Source organism: Athalia rosae, chromosome 1, assembly GCF_917208135.1.
Source record: "Athalia rosae chromosome 1, iyAthRosa1.1, whole genome shotgun sequence".
NCBI classification, from domain to species: Eukaryota; Metazoa; Arthropoda; class Insecta; order Hymenoptera; family Athaliidae; genus Athalia; species Athalia rosae.
The window spans coordinates 11,294,548-11,307,917 of NC_064026.1; the positions used below are offsets into that span (position 1 = coordinate 11,294,548).

Genomic DNA, 13,370 nt, shown 5'->3' on the forward strand with positions numbered 1-13,370 from the left:
GGGGGGCGGCGGGTGATATTATTTATCGGGGAACGGTTTTGTCGTTTTTGCGCAAGGATTCGCTTACCGTCGGCGTTGTAGTCGTCGTCCTCGTCGTCCTCGTCGTCTTCATCCTCGCTAAAGTATTCAACAATGGAAGTAACGTTGGCGTCAGTTCGCATTTGTTTCATGGAAGATGCTCTGTCGGACATGAGCATTTTTCCGCGATGTCCTAGGGGCGCGTGAGCCAGAGGTCCGCCGGGATCGACGACTAATTTTTTATTTTTTATCAAGATTCTGTATCGGAGTTGAGAGGGCGACGGCAGTTGAGGATCTTCTCCGAAGTCCGAATCGTAGAGAAATTTTGTCACTAGTTTTTCACCGAACACCGACTAAGATTCAGAGAAAATTATTTGAGTAATATCACTGTAACCGACTACACCCATTCCTGGGTAAATTGCATTAACAATGAAATACGCTGTACACGAGGGTTCAAATTTACGTAGGTAGGACAATCTCATGTATGATATTGTAAACGTGAAGAAAACTTATCAGTATATCGCGGAAGAGGAACAACATGTATAAAGTGGAATTTTGAACGGATAACTTTTCGAGGAATATATATATATATATACAGCGCAGTTTTGTGCAACCACGTGTAACGATCCTTCTAAATTCTAATATTCAAGAAAAATATCGTGATATAACCCGCTGCAGACGTTCGGAAAAACTTTCAGACTTTCAGAAGTTGAGCTCCGAGGAAAATATATGAAAAGGGTTCAGGTTGAGAATTTACGGTGAGGTTTATGAAATCTTACCTGGAAGATTTGAGCCATTCGAGCCTGTTGACTCTGGGAACAATGATTCTCCAAGGAGAGAATGACGGGATAGGGAGAGCTGACGAAGGCACTTCTGTCGATCGCCTCTACCACCAGCCGAAAGGGGATTTTCGTGGTGAATGTGTGCCCGTGGTAAATTAACGGAGAACCGTCGTCGCCGTCCCAGCAGTCGAGTTCCACGCACCGGCATCCGGTCAGCAGGACCTAAACGACCGCCGATATTAGTGCGCTGCAAAGTAGCCGAGATATTACGGGAGTCCTGAGGATTTCCCAGGTTCTCGGGGGGGGGGGGGGAGGGACAGGGTGCGGAGTACACCCCTCCCCCCGCAATACCACCCACGCGGTGCGTTACGTAACAACGATCCGACCAAATTGCCCCGAGTTTCCCTCGATTCCAACGTTTCGAAGGAATTACGTCAGCGGTACAGACGAAGCGGTCGAACGGATGAAAAAAAAATCGACGTCAATTTTGTCGTTGGAAAAAAAATTGAAAAAAGAAAGAACGCGCCGAGCAATAGGTGAAATCGATTGGTACCAGGACTCGAACCGTGGCGATAGGGGTTTGAAAATTTCAATACATGTAAATTACGTTATTGCAGGAATTGCTTTGCGCGGTTAAACTTGAGGCGGTTTGCAGGAAGGGTCTATTGAAAAACTTGAGATAATATTGAAGAATATTTGCTTTTGGAGGGACAGCGAAAACAATGGATCCTCGGGGGCTACGGTGAAAATGAAATCATTAGAGTCTGGCGCGGGCTGCGGAGGGGCGAAATAATTATTTAGTCACCTGGGAGTAAAGCTGTACGGAAGACTCGCCCTTGAGCTGGTGACCCGTGAGGTAGGTATTGTGCGAACTGGCGATGTAATACTGAGACAAAGGTTGTTGCATTTCGGTCTCGACGGGGGCGGCGTATTCGTTGGCAAAAGCGTAGTTGTCCTTGTCCATCATGTACCGCGCGAATCCCTCAAAGGATAAACACATTTGGGTCCGTAACGCGGGATCAGGTTCGTGTCTCTGATTTACAAAGAGAGGGAGTGACAATTAGAATTATTTTGCATAACAGCGGCGTCAACTGGTTGGAAAATTACTTCGTAATTAACGAGCCGTACAGGGTGGAAATTCAAAGTTGGCTCTTCCTTGTCGGAACACTGATATACACAACGGTGGAAAAAAATTTCGCCCCAACTACTTGATTTTTTATTTAGAAAAAAGAATTTTTTTTTTTGCTTTTTTTTTTTCAAATAACAAAATGTCCATATTCGGGTGTACCTAAAATGTAATCGAGGAGTTTGCGTCGGCCCGAAATTTTCCGTCTGCGTGAAATAAAATTTTTCCTCTCTTTGAAAGAGAGAGAGAGAGAGAGAGAGAGGGAAAAAAAAAGTGGCTTTACAATTAAGGATAAATATGGGTAATAAAGAACGCTTTGTGTTTCCTCCGAAGTTATTTCGCGAGAATGGTAGAACGCGATATTGTTTAATATTTACCGAGCAAATATACAAGGCCTTACCTTTACCAACGCTTTGATTTCGTCGTCGGTTAATTTTTCCTGTTGCCTCGACTCCAGAAACTTGGTGAAGGTCGTGAGGGTGATTACTTGCGACTTGGAGGTATCGACGCCGGAACAATTGTTTACGATACTGGCCGCCGCGACGGCGTCGAATATTTGTTTCTTGTGCAAATTACTGCTGGTCTTGTACTCGTGACAATCTATGGAATTATTTCGCGTCAACAGACCTGAGAAGAGAGAGAGAGGAAAAAAAATATTAAAACGAGCTCCAACAAACCACGGGGATGGGTGCAATCATAACCGCGGGGTTACATCCCTTCGCGTCGCCACTCGGCCATCTTGTTTTTCTAGACAATTATAGTATAATTGTTCTACAGGGGGGGTCCCAGAGTGCATAAAACAGAACACACTGGATACACCCAGTGTGCCTGATATTTGTTCAGACCATTTCCTCGCGGGACTTATACCGCTCTCTTCCTAAGTAAGTTAAGTAATAGAGTATAACGAAGGTTTGCACGGTAATTACCCGGGTTATGCTCGGACTAAAACTTGGCGAGAAATTGGCCCAAGTCCCGGAGAATCGCGAAAACTTTCTTTCTTCTTTTCTCTCTTACTCTCGTTTATACGGTGTATCGTGTACACCGCGTTATACACGGGGGTATAATCGTTGCAACGCAAACAAAAGAGAATCCCTTTATTTGCGTAGATCTGGAGTCGCGGGAAAACGGAAATGTACGGAAAAACTTCATTTCACTTCACTATACTTTTTTGCGTGTCAGAAGTAAATTGAGTTTTTCATTTGTATTTATTTATTTTTTTTTTTTCTGCCCCCGACGTTTCGTTTCAAAGTTTTTTTCGGCCCAACAAAGTCTTGCAGAAATATAATTCACCGCCTTTATACCCTTCGAGGTTTTTTTTTTCTTTGTTTTTTGTTTTTTTCTGTTCTACTCACCCCCTTTGTTTGTTTCTTTTCAATTCTATTTTCTCACAATATATATATATATATATATATATATATATATATATATATATATATATATATATATATATATACAATATCCTCGAGTTTTCTTACGACATTAATAATTTACTCGGCGAGTGAATTCTAAGCGGGGTAAAATTGCGCGGAGCATTTTCTGATCGCGTAACATTTATGAGTGGGGAGGAAAACAAAAAAAGAAAAAATCCAAAAAAAAACAAAAACATCCAAGACCCCAGCTTTTTTGATTTTGCTCTTCGGTGCGACGACGTTATCTCGTTCGTTCGCTCACCTATTCGTTGCGGAGTCGAATCGCTCGTCTGTCTCAGAACGGATGGGCGAGCGTTGAAATCCCGTAGAGATCCGTCGCTCTGACTTCGCCTGGTGATCGCCAGCTGTCCAAACAGATCGCGAAGGTCTTTGCGTGCGCGGAGACTGAACGATCGAAACAAAGCGACGAATTCAACGAAGTTCAGCTGCGTTTCGTACATTATGGAATTCGCCCTCGCTTTAACGTGACACGGGGCTTCCGACACTCCGGTTAATCCGCTCGATCCGTTGCGCTCCTTGTCTCTGGCAACACACAAAAGACTGCTTCCATGTTACTCGTTTGTCCATTGATAGTTTTCGCAAAGGTGAAGGAACGAGTTTCGTTCGTCCGTCGAAAGAAAAAAAGAAAATCATGAATATTTTCTCCGTGCAACAAAATAAAGAAGACAGTGAATCTGATTTCGGGGAGCAAATGTACAGCCGAGTCCCGCTTCTCTCCGGGTATAAATTATCCTCGAGGTACCTAATTTATCACATAGAAAATGGCGTCAGGGGTGTTTCCGGATTAGACGAAAAATGGCCACGAGGGTGTCGAGCCGCCGTACCCGCGGAGAACCGCCGCCGCCGTTGCTGACGCTGAGGCTGAGGAAGAAGAGCGAAGAGGGTAAAATAGAACAGAGGGCCGCGCGCGGCGGTTGCTGCTTCTGTTAACTCTACGGTGGGCTGCCGTGTGTAATGAAATTAAGGCAGCGCCAGCAGTTCTGGATGGGAGAATAAATTTAATTTGTCGGTAGATGTTCGTTATGCGTTACTACTCGGCCTCTCGCGGCAACGAATAATAACGCTTGGCTCGAGGTGAAATGCGTATTTATTTGTACCTTTGCAAGCTCGAATAGGGGAGATTCGAGGTGACGATTCTCTCCGCCGATCCCGGGGGACTTCGAGGAGGCATTCTCTCCCTACTCGATCTCGGGGAGACGGGAATTATCCTTGTCAGGGACTCCCTGCTACCGGCGATGTGACGCAGCGGCGCCGTGGTCAGACCGCCGTCGGACGACGAGGAGTCGTACTGCTTGAAACTCAGCTCCTGAGGATCGTCAGAAAATCCCTACCGTTAATCGCGACGATATCCTCGACGTTAGTTCGACGTTTTTCGTTCACTGAACGCTCCCCGGCTGCCGGATGCGGGAGATTTCGTTGCGCACTTCCGTGCGATAAAATTTGCAAAATTTTCAAATTTTCACCATTAATTTTACCATCGCCGTTTCGGACGTTGGTGTACGACGTAAGTGTACACGGTACGCCGTTACACCCCGTGTAAAAAATGCACGTAGCGAGGGAGTGTAGCGTGTCCGTGACGAATTTCTGACGCTTATTGCTCATAAAGTAAGCAAGAGGTGCTTTTTAATTAATTTAGTTACTCGGAACTTTGAAACTCGCTTCCCGCGAGCTTCCATAGAGTCGACAAATGTAGCGATAGATGAATAAATAACCCGTAAAACGGGGACTTTTCTCGCCTCGACGAACGGGTCGGATGCGAACGACGATACGCGATGTGCGGTTGATACGGTGTTAAAATTATGTAGGCCGTAGACGAAGCCGAGTATGAAATTCAGCAAAATGTGCCTACGGCCCCCCCGCCTCGGGGAAACCTAGTTCCCTCGTACATAACGCGGCGCGAAGGCGTAAACAAGAGCGAGTATCGGATCTCCAGTTCCTCTTTAAGTTTCTCGTACGAAACCGCCCCGGGGAAGTTGCCGGAGTGATAATCCGCAACGGCGCGAATGCAGCGTCACGGGGAAAATCGCGAAAAGCTACGAAAAATTTCAGTCTTTTGAATACGGTCCGAGGTAGGATTTTTCCACGTACCCCACGTAACGGTAGGAAGACGATAAATTAACGACGTGTAAATGCGAGCTGATCCGATCCTCGATAAGAGGCGGATGAAAAAGTAAGAATCGTCGTTAATTTCTTTTCATGAAAAAATTCATAACTATTCGTAATCCGTGAGATTATGAAAAATCGGCTCCTCATTGTACCTCGTGCATGCATATAACCGTTACGACGTATTCCCATGTATCTAGAGCCCAGGGAATCCGAATTCGCAAGCTAGACTTATCTATCCATAAAATCGATCGATCCAAACAATGAAAAATCAAGGATATCTCGACGGGATTATCGATTCGGTTGAGCTCAGTTCGCGTTCCTCGGGGTCGAATTACGTTAGGAAAGTGTGAAAGGAAGAATTTTCGAAAAATAAGGTAGCCCTTTCGGGGTGGTATGCTCGCTCGGAAATCCAGGCGTATGGCAAAATCCACGCTGACCCAAAATCGAGGAGAATCAATACGCCGCGCTTTACGTACCGGCGAAATACCCCCGGCTTTCTATTCATCTACGTATTCGTTCGTTCATTTATTTACTCCCTTCTTCTTTTCCGTTTTATCTATTTTCTTTTTTCTTTTTCTTTTTTTTTTCTTTCCTTTTGCTCGCACACACACGTCGCTGGGTTATAATCGTATACGTTGGCTACGTGGATAGCCACGGGGAAATAGGGGCGTCTCGGCCGACTCATTTAATCCAGCTAGTCGATATTTAATTTTACCGTTCAATTATTCAACCGTCTGCAAGTAGTAATGTTGCGTGGTCTAAAACGGTCCATTTGTATCGACCCGGGGCATTGAAACGCTTTCTCGCTGACCCGGCAGAGAGACGAAGACCTAATTTTATGGAAAAATTTACGGCGGATATTAATTGTTGGAAACTTTTTAATACTATTGTTACTTTCGAATCTATCCCCCTCCGTCTTCTTACCTCCCTTCTAACCTTCTAATTACAAATATATTACGTCTACTGATACGATTTGTAGGTTTTGTTATTTATTTTTCTTCCGAAAAGTTTCTCTGCAACCGCCTGTCTTCCTCTCTGATTTATATTCAAAAAACTTCTTCAACGACAGGTGATTTATTAATCGTTTCATTTATTCGTTGATGTTCGTTTTTTCTCTTGTCTTTCGCGTGCTATTCAGTGGCTACTCAATCGTTTGAGAATTGTAATTTGCTGAAACCGATTTTGATTTCTCGTTGCTGTATTTTTTTTTTTTTTGGTTGTTTTCAATCTTTCGATACGTTCGACGATTTTTTATTCGTCGAAACAGGGTGAGCGTCGAGGAGGAATTTTCGCCCCACCCATTAAAATTCACAAACCGTTTCGAACGTTGTACACTGTTTTTAGAATCCCGCTGAAAATGGCACGGTGGTTATCCGTGACCTCGATGAAAATTCAATCGCTTACATTACCGCTAACGGCATAAGTTATGGCTAGTTTCCCAATATCAGGTAAATTGCGTTACGTATTACACACTTATACCGCCCCCGCCCCTTAAATTATTACGTATATCAACGCGTTATTTCAATCCCATCTAAAATAAGGCGCACAACGAGTAATAACCGAGGATCGAATCCAAGCGAATTGAATATATCCCCCGTATTCCAACTAGCGCGATTAGACGACGCGATCCGTCAACGAACCTTGGTTAGCGCGTGTATGTTGCTGATCGACTTCGTCTTCTTTCCCTTCACGTTCCTACGTCGCATCGTTCCGCTTCCGGTCGGCGAAAGAGTACCGATGCTGTCGGTAGTCGCCCAGTCGCGTCCGCCGAAAATTCTTATCGCGTCGGCGGTAATCGGCATTATTCCGGGCTCCTCGAAGTACAGCTGAAGAAATTTCTCCTTCAGCCAACGGGATCTCCTGTCGGTCAATTGTTGCTGCCGTTTCAGACCGCGGAGTATCCAGCAGAGTCCCATGTACCAAATTCTGGGGGTTGAAAAAAATTCGAAGGATTATTTAAAAGAGGGGGGGGGGGGGGGGGGGGCGGGGAGAGAATTCGTTTTCAACGATCGAATTACGCGGACGACGCGGACGACGTTACGGCGGAGCTGTATAATTCGAGATGATTCTATTTTTCCGAACGAGGAGAAAAACTCGGAACGTTACGGCACGCTTACCGGGGGTGTACGCGGTATGAGACGGGCTGGTGAATTGATAATAAATTGCGGTTAAACTTTCAAAGCCCCCGACCCGTTCGAACTTTTACGAAGTATATCGGTTCGCCGAGCAATTTTCCTCGGTGGGTCCGGGGATCCGGCGAAATTGTAATACGATAGGCCGCAATTATTGTACGTTTGCGACGAGAAACCGGTGGGAAACGCGGTATTAGCGGGGGAAAGGAGAGGGGTGAGTAAAAATCGAGTCGTACCGATTTGGGGGAAGAAAAAAAATAATTTGGAAAAAAACCCGAGGACGAGACGAGGTGATGAAAAATTCTACGGGATTGTCTAGTTTTTCGCGTAGAGGTGGTACGGATTCGCGAGGTTGAATAAGTAATCGTTTAACCATCCGCAGCGGTTGTAACCTATTAGAATAATCAGCCGGTGTGCCCTAAATTTTAGCATAGCTATTGAAACTTTGTGTATAGCTTGGAGAGGTAGGAGCGCGCGAAGTTCGACGCTCCAGTTCGACGGCAAGAAGCCGCACGGTGAATTTCAAACAGGGGAAAATACACACACAACCGACTCGTACCTACCACGCAACCGTGCTGAAACTCACAAAGGAGTCAGACCCGACCACCGTCTATATTTTTCACCGTTTTCCACAAAAATACATTAAACCAAGCTACCGGCGGTAAAATTACACGTACTCCCACCACCACGGTCTATTATTCATCTCCCAAGTCAGGTTTCTCATTTCAGGATCAAATAACTCAGGGGGAGAAAAAGCGCGCCGCTGGTTTTTACCTCTCTCTTTTTTCCATTCGTTCGTTCGTTTGCTTTATGATCTGTCTTACTTACGGGAAAGCGATACCAATCGTAAGATACTTGGAAAATTTCGATTCACCCCCGAACTTTGAGAAAAATTGTGAAACTGACCGATCAACTATCGATTAATTGTTATCAATCTTACTTGTTCAGAGCCGGTGGGCAGAGTAGAAAGATCAGTCGGTTGTCGGAGAGGCTGGTGCCGTACATGAGTCCGATGCAGGAATCGGATCCAGGAAGTCCGTACCTTTTGCAGATCGCCCTGAGATCGGCGTCCCTGTCCCTGTCGCAGCAGCCTATCATTATTTCCTTGACGGAGCTCAGGTCGAGGTAGCCGTCCTCGAGGGTGACGGCCGCGCAGTCGGGGAGTCTGGCGGCGTACTTGGTGGTGAGTCCGGCCGGCAACGTTTCCTCGGGATTCGCGAACAGGGAGAACTCCGTCACGGTCGCGCCGAGTGAGGCCGTTTTCAGCGGACTCCAGGCCGGCTTCTCCCAGGTGAAAGTACCGCAGGATCTGTCTATCCTAGCGTAGACCAACGCCGTCCTGGACGTTCCTCCGTCGCAGTCCCAGTGGACGAGGGTGGTCCCGTGGTGGAGGACCTGTGCGAATCGGATCCGGGTACACGTGAGTCTGTGCTCGGGCATTTCGCTCTCCCTTCTCCCCCCCCCCCCCCCCCCCCCCCCCCCCACCCCCCAGGAATTTATGGAACGCATGCAACCCCGGAGGGGAAAGAAAACGAAACAGATCTTCGCGATTCCGTGGGCAGTGTTTTTTTTTTTTTTTTTTTTTCTGTTAGTCGATATACGACGCGTACCTGGAGGACGTGGTGGTTCATCCCCGCGTGGGGAGCGCCGACCGGGAAGAGGGCGACGCCGTGATCGTTGGCCAGGGGTTGGACGGGCAGGTAGGTGTCAAGATCTAGGTGATAATCGTTCTCGTCGCATTCCTCCGTCATGTAAGCCTGCTCGAGAGCGGTCGTGTGGATGCTCAGTGTCCGGTGAAGCGAACTGGTGGTCGCGTCCTTACCCCTGGCGTGATGGTGCTGGTGGAAAAGCGCGACCTTGTCGAGTACCGCCTGGGTGTCGTCCACCGCGTTGTCGAGACGGAATTTCGGCGACGCGTTCGACGAACTCCAGCCGGAGGGTGCCTCCGCATTACTCTCCACGGTGATCCTCGCGCCAGGCGAGGATGAAGGCACATGTTCAAGGGGTTCACCCTCGTTACCGCCGACGTGCGAACTCTCCTCTTTGGTATCGGCTGCGGAGTACTGTAAGAAAATTTCTTTTTCACGCTCCTCATTCGCCCTAGCAGCATTTTTTCGTCTTCGAAACGAAGTCGGCAACGACGTTGCGGATCCGGCGCGTGATTATGTAAGCGGAATCGGAAGAACAACATCCGGTCACGCTCGCCTCGAGTCAATGTTTGCATTACCCTAATTGCTAACGACGAAAATAAAATAGAACTGAAATCAGAGACACGCGGAAGAACGACACGTCGCAACGAAGATTCATCAAGTTTGCTTTCTCTTTTATCATTGCGAACGCGTGAATCAAGTTTCGCGTTGTTACCTCGCTCTCGGTGAGAAAAAATTAACCAGAAACTCGAAACGCGTGGGTGGAGACGAGATAAAGGAAGACGACGGCGCGCCGGAAACCCTCTTCGCTCCTTCGAAGTGGCACGATTCGGAGGCAACGGACGTACAATGGGAGACATGACAGCCGCGACCGTGAAAGACGCGCCTTCCAGGTACCGGAGTGATTTCGAAACGGCGACGGGTGGGTGGACGGGGTTCATTGTTCTTATTTCGTCATCGGGTAAATACGGCGGAAGTCTCGGTCTCGACGTTAATTGTTAACTCTCGGAGTAAATGTAACGATCGGCGATGTCGAGGTGTGTGCGGCTCTGAGGAAATTTTCGGATCATCCTCCGATCCCTCGGTTCGGACGGAGGGAACGATGAGGGTGAAAATAACAAAAAAAAACAAGAAGAAGAACGTTTCCAAGTTATACGTACGTTTTACACTCGAACCGCGGAGCGAGAAAAACTTTTTATCCGCGATTTCGCGTCTTCGAGGTGAAAAAGTTTATCCGATGAGTCGAGGGGGACTGCCGCATCTAAGTAGGTGCGGGATCGAAGGTCCGCGGAGAGCGGACGTAAATCGTACGCTTCCCGCAAGGTTTGCAGAAATATCGGAATAAGGGTGTATCGTTCGCAAAGGGGCGACGAAAGCGGAAATAGCGGAAGTGTACGAAATTGTTGGTAGCGCAGCGCGAGTCGTCCGACGACGCGCCCTTCTCTCTGCGGAAGTAGGAAGCATCCGGTGCCTGTCGGATGCAGAAAACCGGTTAAACGTTACGCGGATACTCCGAAGTACAAAGGTGAAACGTTTCCGCTGACGTCGAGTCTCGGGGGTTCGGACGAGAAGATGAAAAATAAAAATTAGACGGAGGTATCCGTGACTCGACAAATTTTGGCGAGTTTCTCCGGTCGAATTTCGGCCCGGTCGACCGGACTTGGTGAAAACGTGAGCGACTGAAAATCGATACTCACCGCGGTACATCAGCGCCCCACCTGAAAGCTCGGGTCGCTCCGAAGGGATCGTTTGCAAAATTTTAATAATTCGCGATTCGCGAATCGCGCGGTCTCTCTCTCGCGGTCGAGGGGGGGAAGAGTCGAGGACAAAGCCGCGGATTAACTCGTTAGCGTCTTATTGTCGGTGGGCGATTTCTAGGTCGCGGATCCCCTCGCAACGAAAATTCCCGCTAGGATTAAGAAGAAACGGACGACCCGATATCGCTACCCGATAGAACGAGGATCGTCTTCGATTGATCGTAAATTCTGAATTTTCGAAAATTTTTAAACGGTGTCCACGAGGCGCACGTGTCACATTTCATCCACCACCGTAGTCGTCTTCGCCGCCGCGCCTCGTAAAACTATTTTAACGATGAGCACTTCGGACAGGGGCAAGTAGTTTCCGCCGGCCTACAACCTTCGTAGCTGCTGGAGGCCGATAGAAACCCCTGCCCCGATCTCTGGTCGTTTCCACTCGAAGAATCCGTAAACGTATTCCGCCACTCTGGTTTTCTTCTCCCGCGAGATCCTGGCGCTGATATTTTATCGAGATAGTTTTTTCAGAGCTTTCTTCTCACCTTCGTTTCAGCGGACAGAGCTTCCCGCAGCTCTCGAAGAAACGCCCCGAAAAACGGCACCACCGGACACTCCGGCATAGCCAACGCTCTCGCCAAGGCTTGTTCATATTTGGAAGAGAGCAGAGCCGTGGACAGATCTTCCAATATCGGTAGCGGTTCGTTAACGCTCTGCCAGAACGGTTTCAACTTGTTGGATCTGTAAGGAAAAATCATTCAGCCGATCGAAACGGGTGACCCTGAAACAACGAACGAATCCGTTTCGCCGTCGGGGGGAGGAGGGGGGAAGAGGGGGGCGAGGGGGGCGAGCGATGACTCGACGAGGAACGCGAAGGTCTCGATTATTTTGGAGAGCGGGGTTAAAGGAGTCTTCGAAAGCTTGCTACGGCCGTCCATTTATCAATGTAATTTTATCGCCACTTCGTTAAACGCGCGAATCGTTTTCATCCTCTATAAGCTTTTATTCCCTCGTATCGTCGTTACCGCGTTCGGTGTATAGGTGTGGTTGGGTGGCGTCGTACCTTACAAGGTACTTCGTCGCCGCGCTATTCCCTAAAGAGGCTAACGGCGCCGCGAGAATCGGTAAGAGAGAGTTTTTTTTTTTTTTCTCCTACGCGGTCTCGCTCATCTACGGAGTAGAGAGCTCTTCTCGAATTACTCGTTTGCTCGCGATCCTCCAGTTATTATCGTTATATCCTTACGAGTACTATATCGTCTCGTACGTTCCCGGTATACGTATGTGTTATCGTTTTTGCGCCACCGACTCGCTATCCCCCCCTCCCTCCCCCCCACCCCTCTTTTTTCTCCTCCATCCTCACGGAGGGGATGAGAAAAAAGTTCAGATTTTACAGACGGTTGCTCTGCCCCCGGATTCCATCGAGTTCAATAATACCGAGCAATTGGCGGGAAACGAAAGCCGAAAAGCCTGGGGGGGGGGTGAAAGAATTTAAGGGTTAATCCGCAGCTCCGGCGCTCCGTCTTTTCAACTTGGAATGATAGTTGTTACTCGAATTCCGAACGAGGAAGGAGCGCGGGGATAACAAGTGAGGGAGGGAGGGAGGTAGGGAGGGGCGAAAAAGAGGGACGAAGAAAGGGAACGGGGGAGAGAACGCGAATCTTCGCACTGAAACTAACGGCTCGCATCACGGGCGGAAATTGAGTTGGCCCGTAAAGCTTTACGGAGGATGACCCAAGAAAACCGGCTAATGGACACCCGCCACCGGAAACTCTGCGGGACCGTTCGCCTTGCGGAATGCTGTCGGTACGACGCGATCTTCGATGTCGTACGGCTACCGCCGTAAACGGGACGAATCCGTTATCCGAAGTTTTATCGAGGCGCAGTTTATGCCCGATGACGTATAACCCGAAGTTGGAGCGCAGAAAAAAGAAGCGCCAGGAATCGTCCGGCGACACGAAATTCCCGATCGGTTTCGGGCCTGCGTTGTTTTTTTGCCGCGTGCGAAAAAATGAACGACTTCCGGCGTTGCAGTTTCGGAATTGCATCCCCACGTTTTCGGCGATGATCCGTCGCGAATACGGCGACAGATGTCCTGCGAGTACGATATCGCGTAAAGCGCGTCGCCATTTTGTCATACGCTCGGTTCACTTCCGCCTGGCGAGCATTAAGCTCTTCGCTTATACCCTGTAATCCCGTGTAAAGCCGTTTTTGTTGGCTCAGACGTGCGCGCGTTATAGGAATATATACCAGTGTCGTACACGGGTATACGGCCGTACATACGTATATGTAATACATACGTATGTAATGGAAAGTTGAGATATCCCTCCGTAGCACCGATACAGCTACGTATATCCTCGTTGACGTTACACGTTCGCA

General features: G+C 48.1%; 1 protein-coding gene across 5 annotated transcripts in view; it reads right to left on the bottom strand.

The window, feature by feature from the left end:
• LOC105687196 (1-phosphatidylinositol 4,5-bisphosphate phosphodiesterase epsilon-1-like) overlaps nucleotides 1–13,370 on the bottom strand; it is a 60,331-nt gene that overhangs the window by 3,193 nt on the left and 43,768 nt on the right. For 4 of the 5 annotated variants that reach the window (XM_012402640.3, XM_048648824.1, XM_048648825.1 and 1 more), the window contains exons 5-14: nucleotides 11,540–11,735; nucleotides 9,205–9,657; nucleotides 8,535–8,989; nucleotides 7,103–7,388; nucleotides 4,454–4,662; nucleotides 3,598–3,896; nucleotides 2,327–2,553; nucleotides 1,606–1,833; nucleotides 798–1,022; nucleotides 68–371 (exon numbers count right to left, since the gene is read on the bottom strand). In XM_012402640.3, the coding sequence (XP_012258063.2) occupies nucleotides 68–371; nucleotides 798–1,022; nucleotides 1,606–1,833; nucleotides 2,327–2,553; nucleotides 3,598–3,896; nucleotides 4,454–4,662; nucleotides 7,103–7,388; nucleotides 8,535–8,989; nucleotides 9,205–9,657; nucleotides 11,540–11,735 (2,882 nt within the window). The remainder of the gene's footprint in view (nucleotides 1–67; nucleotides 372–797; nucleotides 1,023–1,605; nucleotides 1,834–2,326; nucleotides 2,554–3,597; nucleotides 3,897–4,453; nucleotides 4,663–7,102; nucleotides 7,389–8,534; nucleotides 8,990–9,204; nucleotides 9,658–11,539; nucleotides 11,736–13,370) is intronic. The other variant, XM_048648827.1, reaches the window with a different exon arrangement.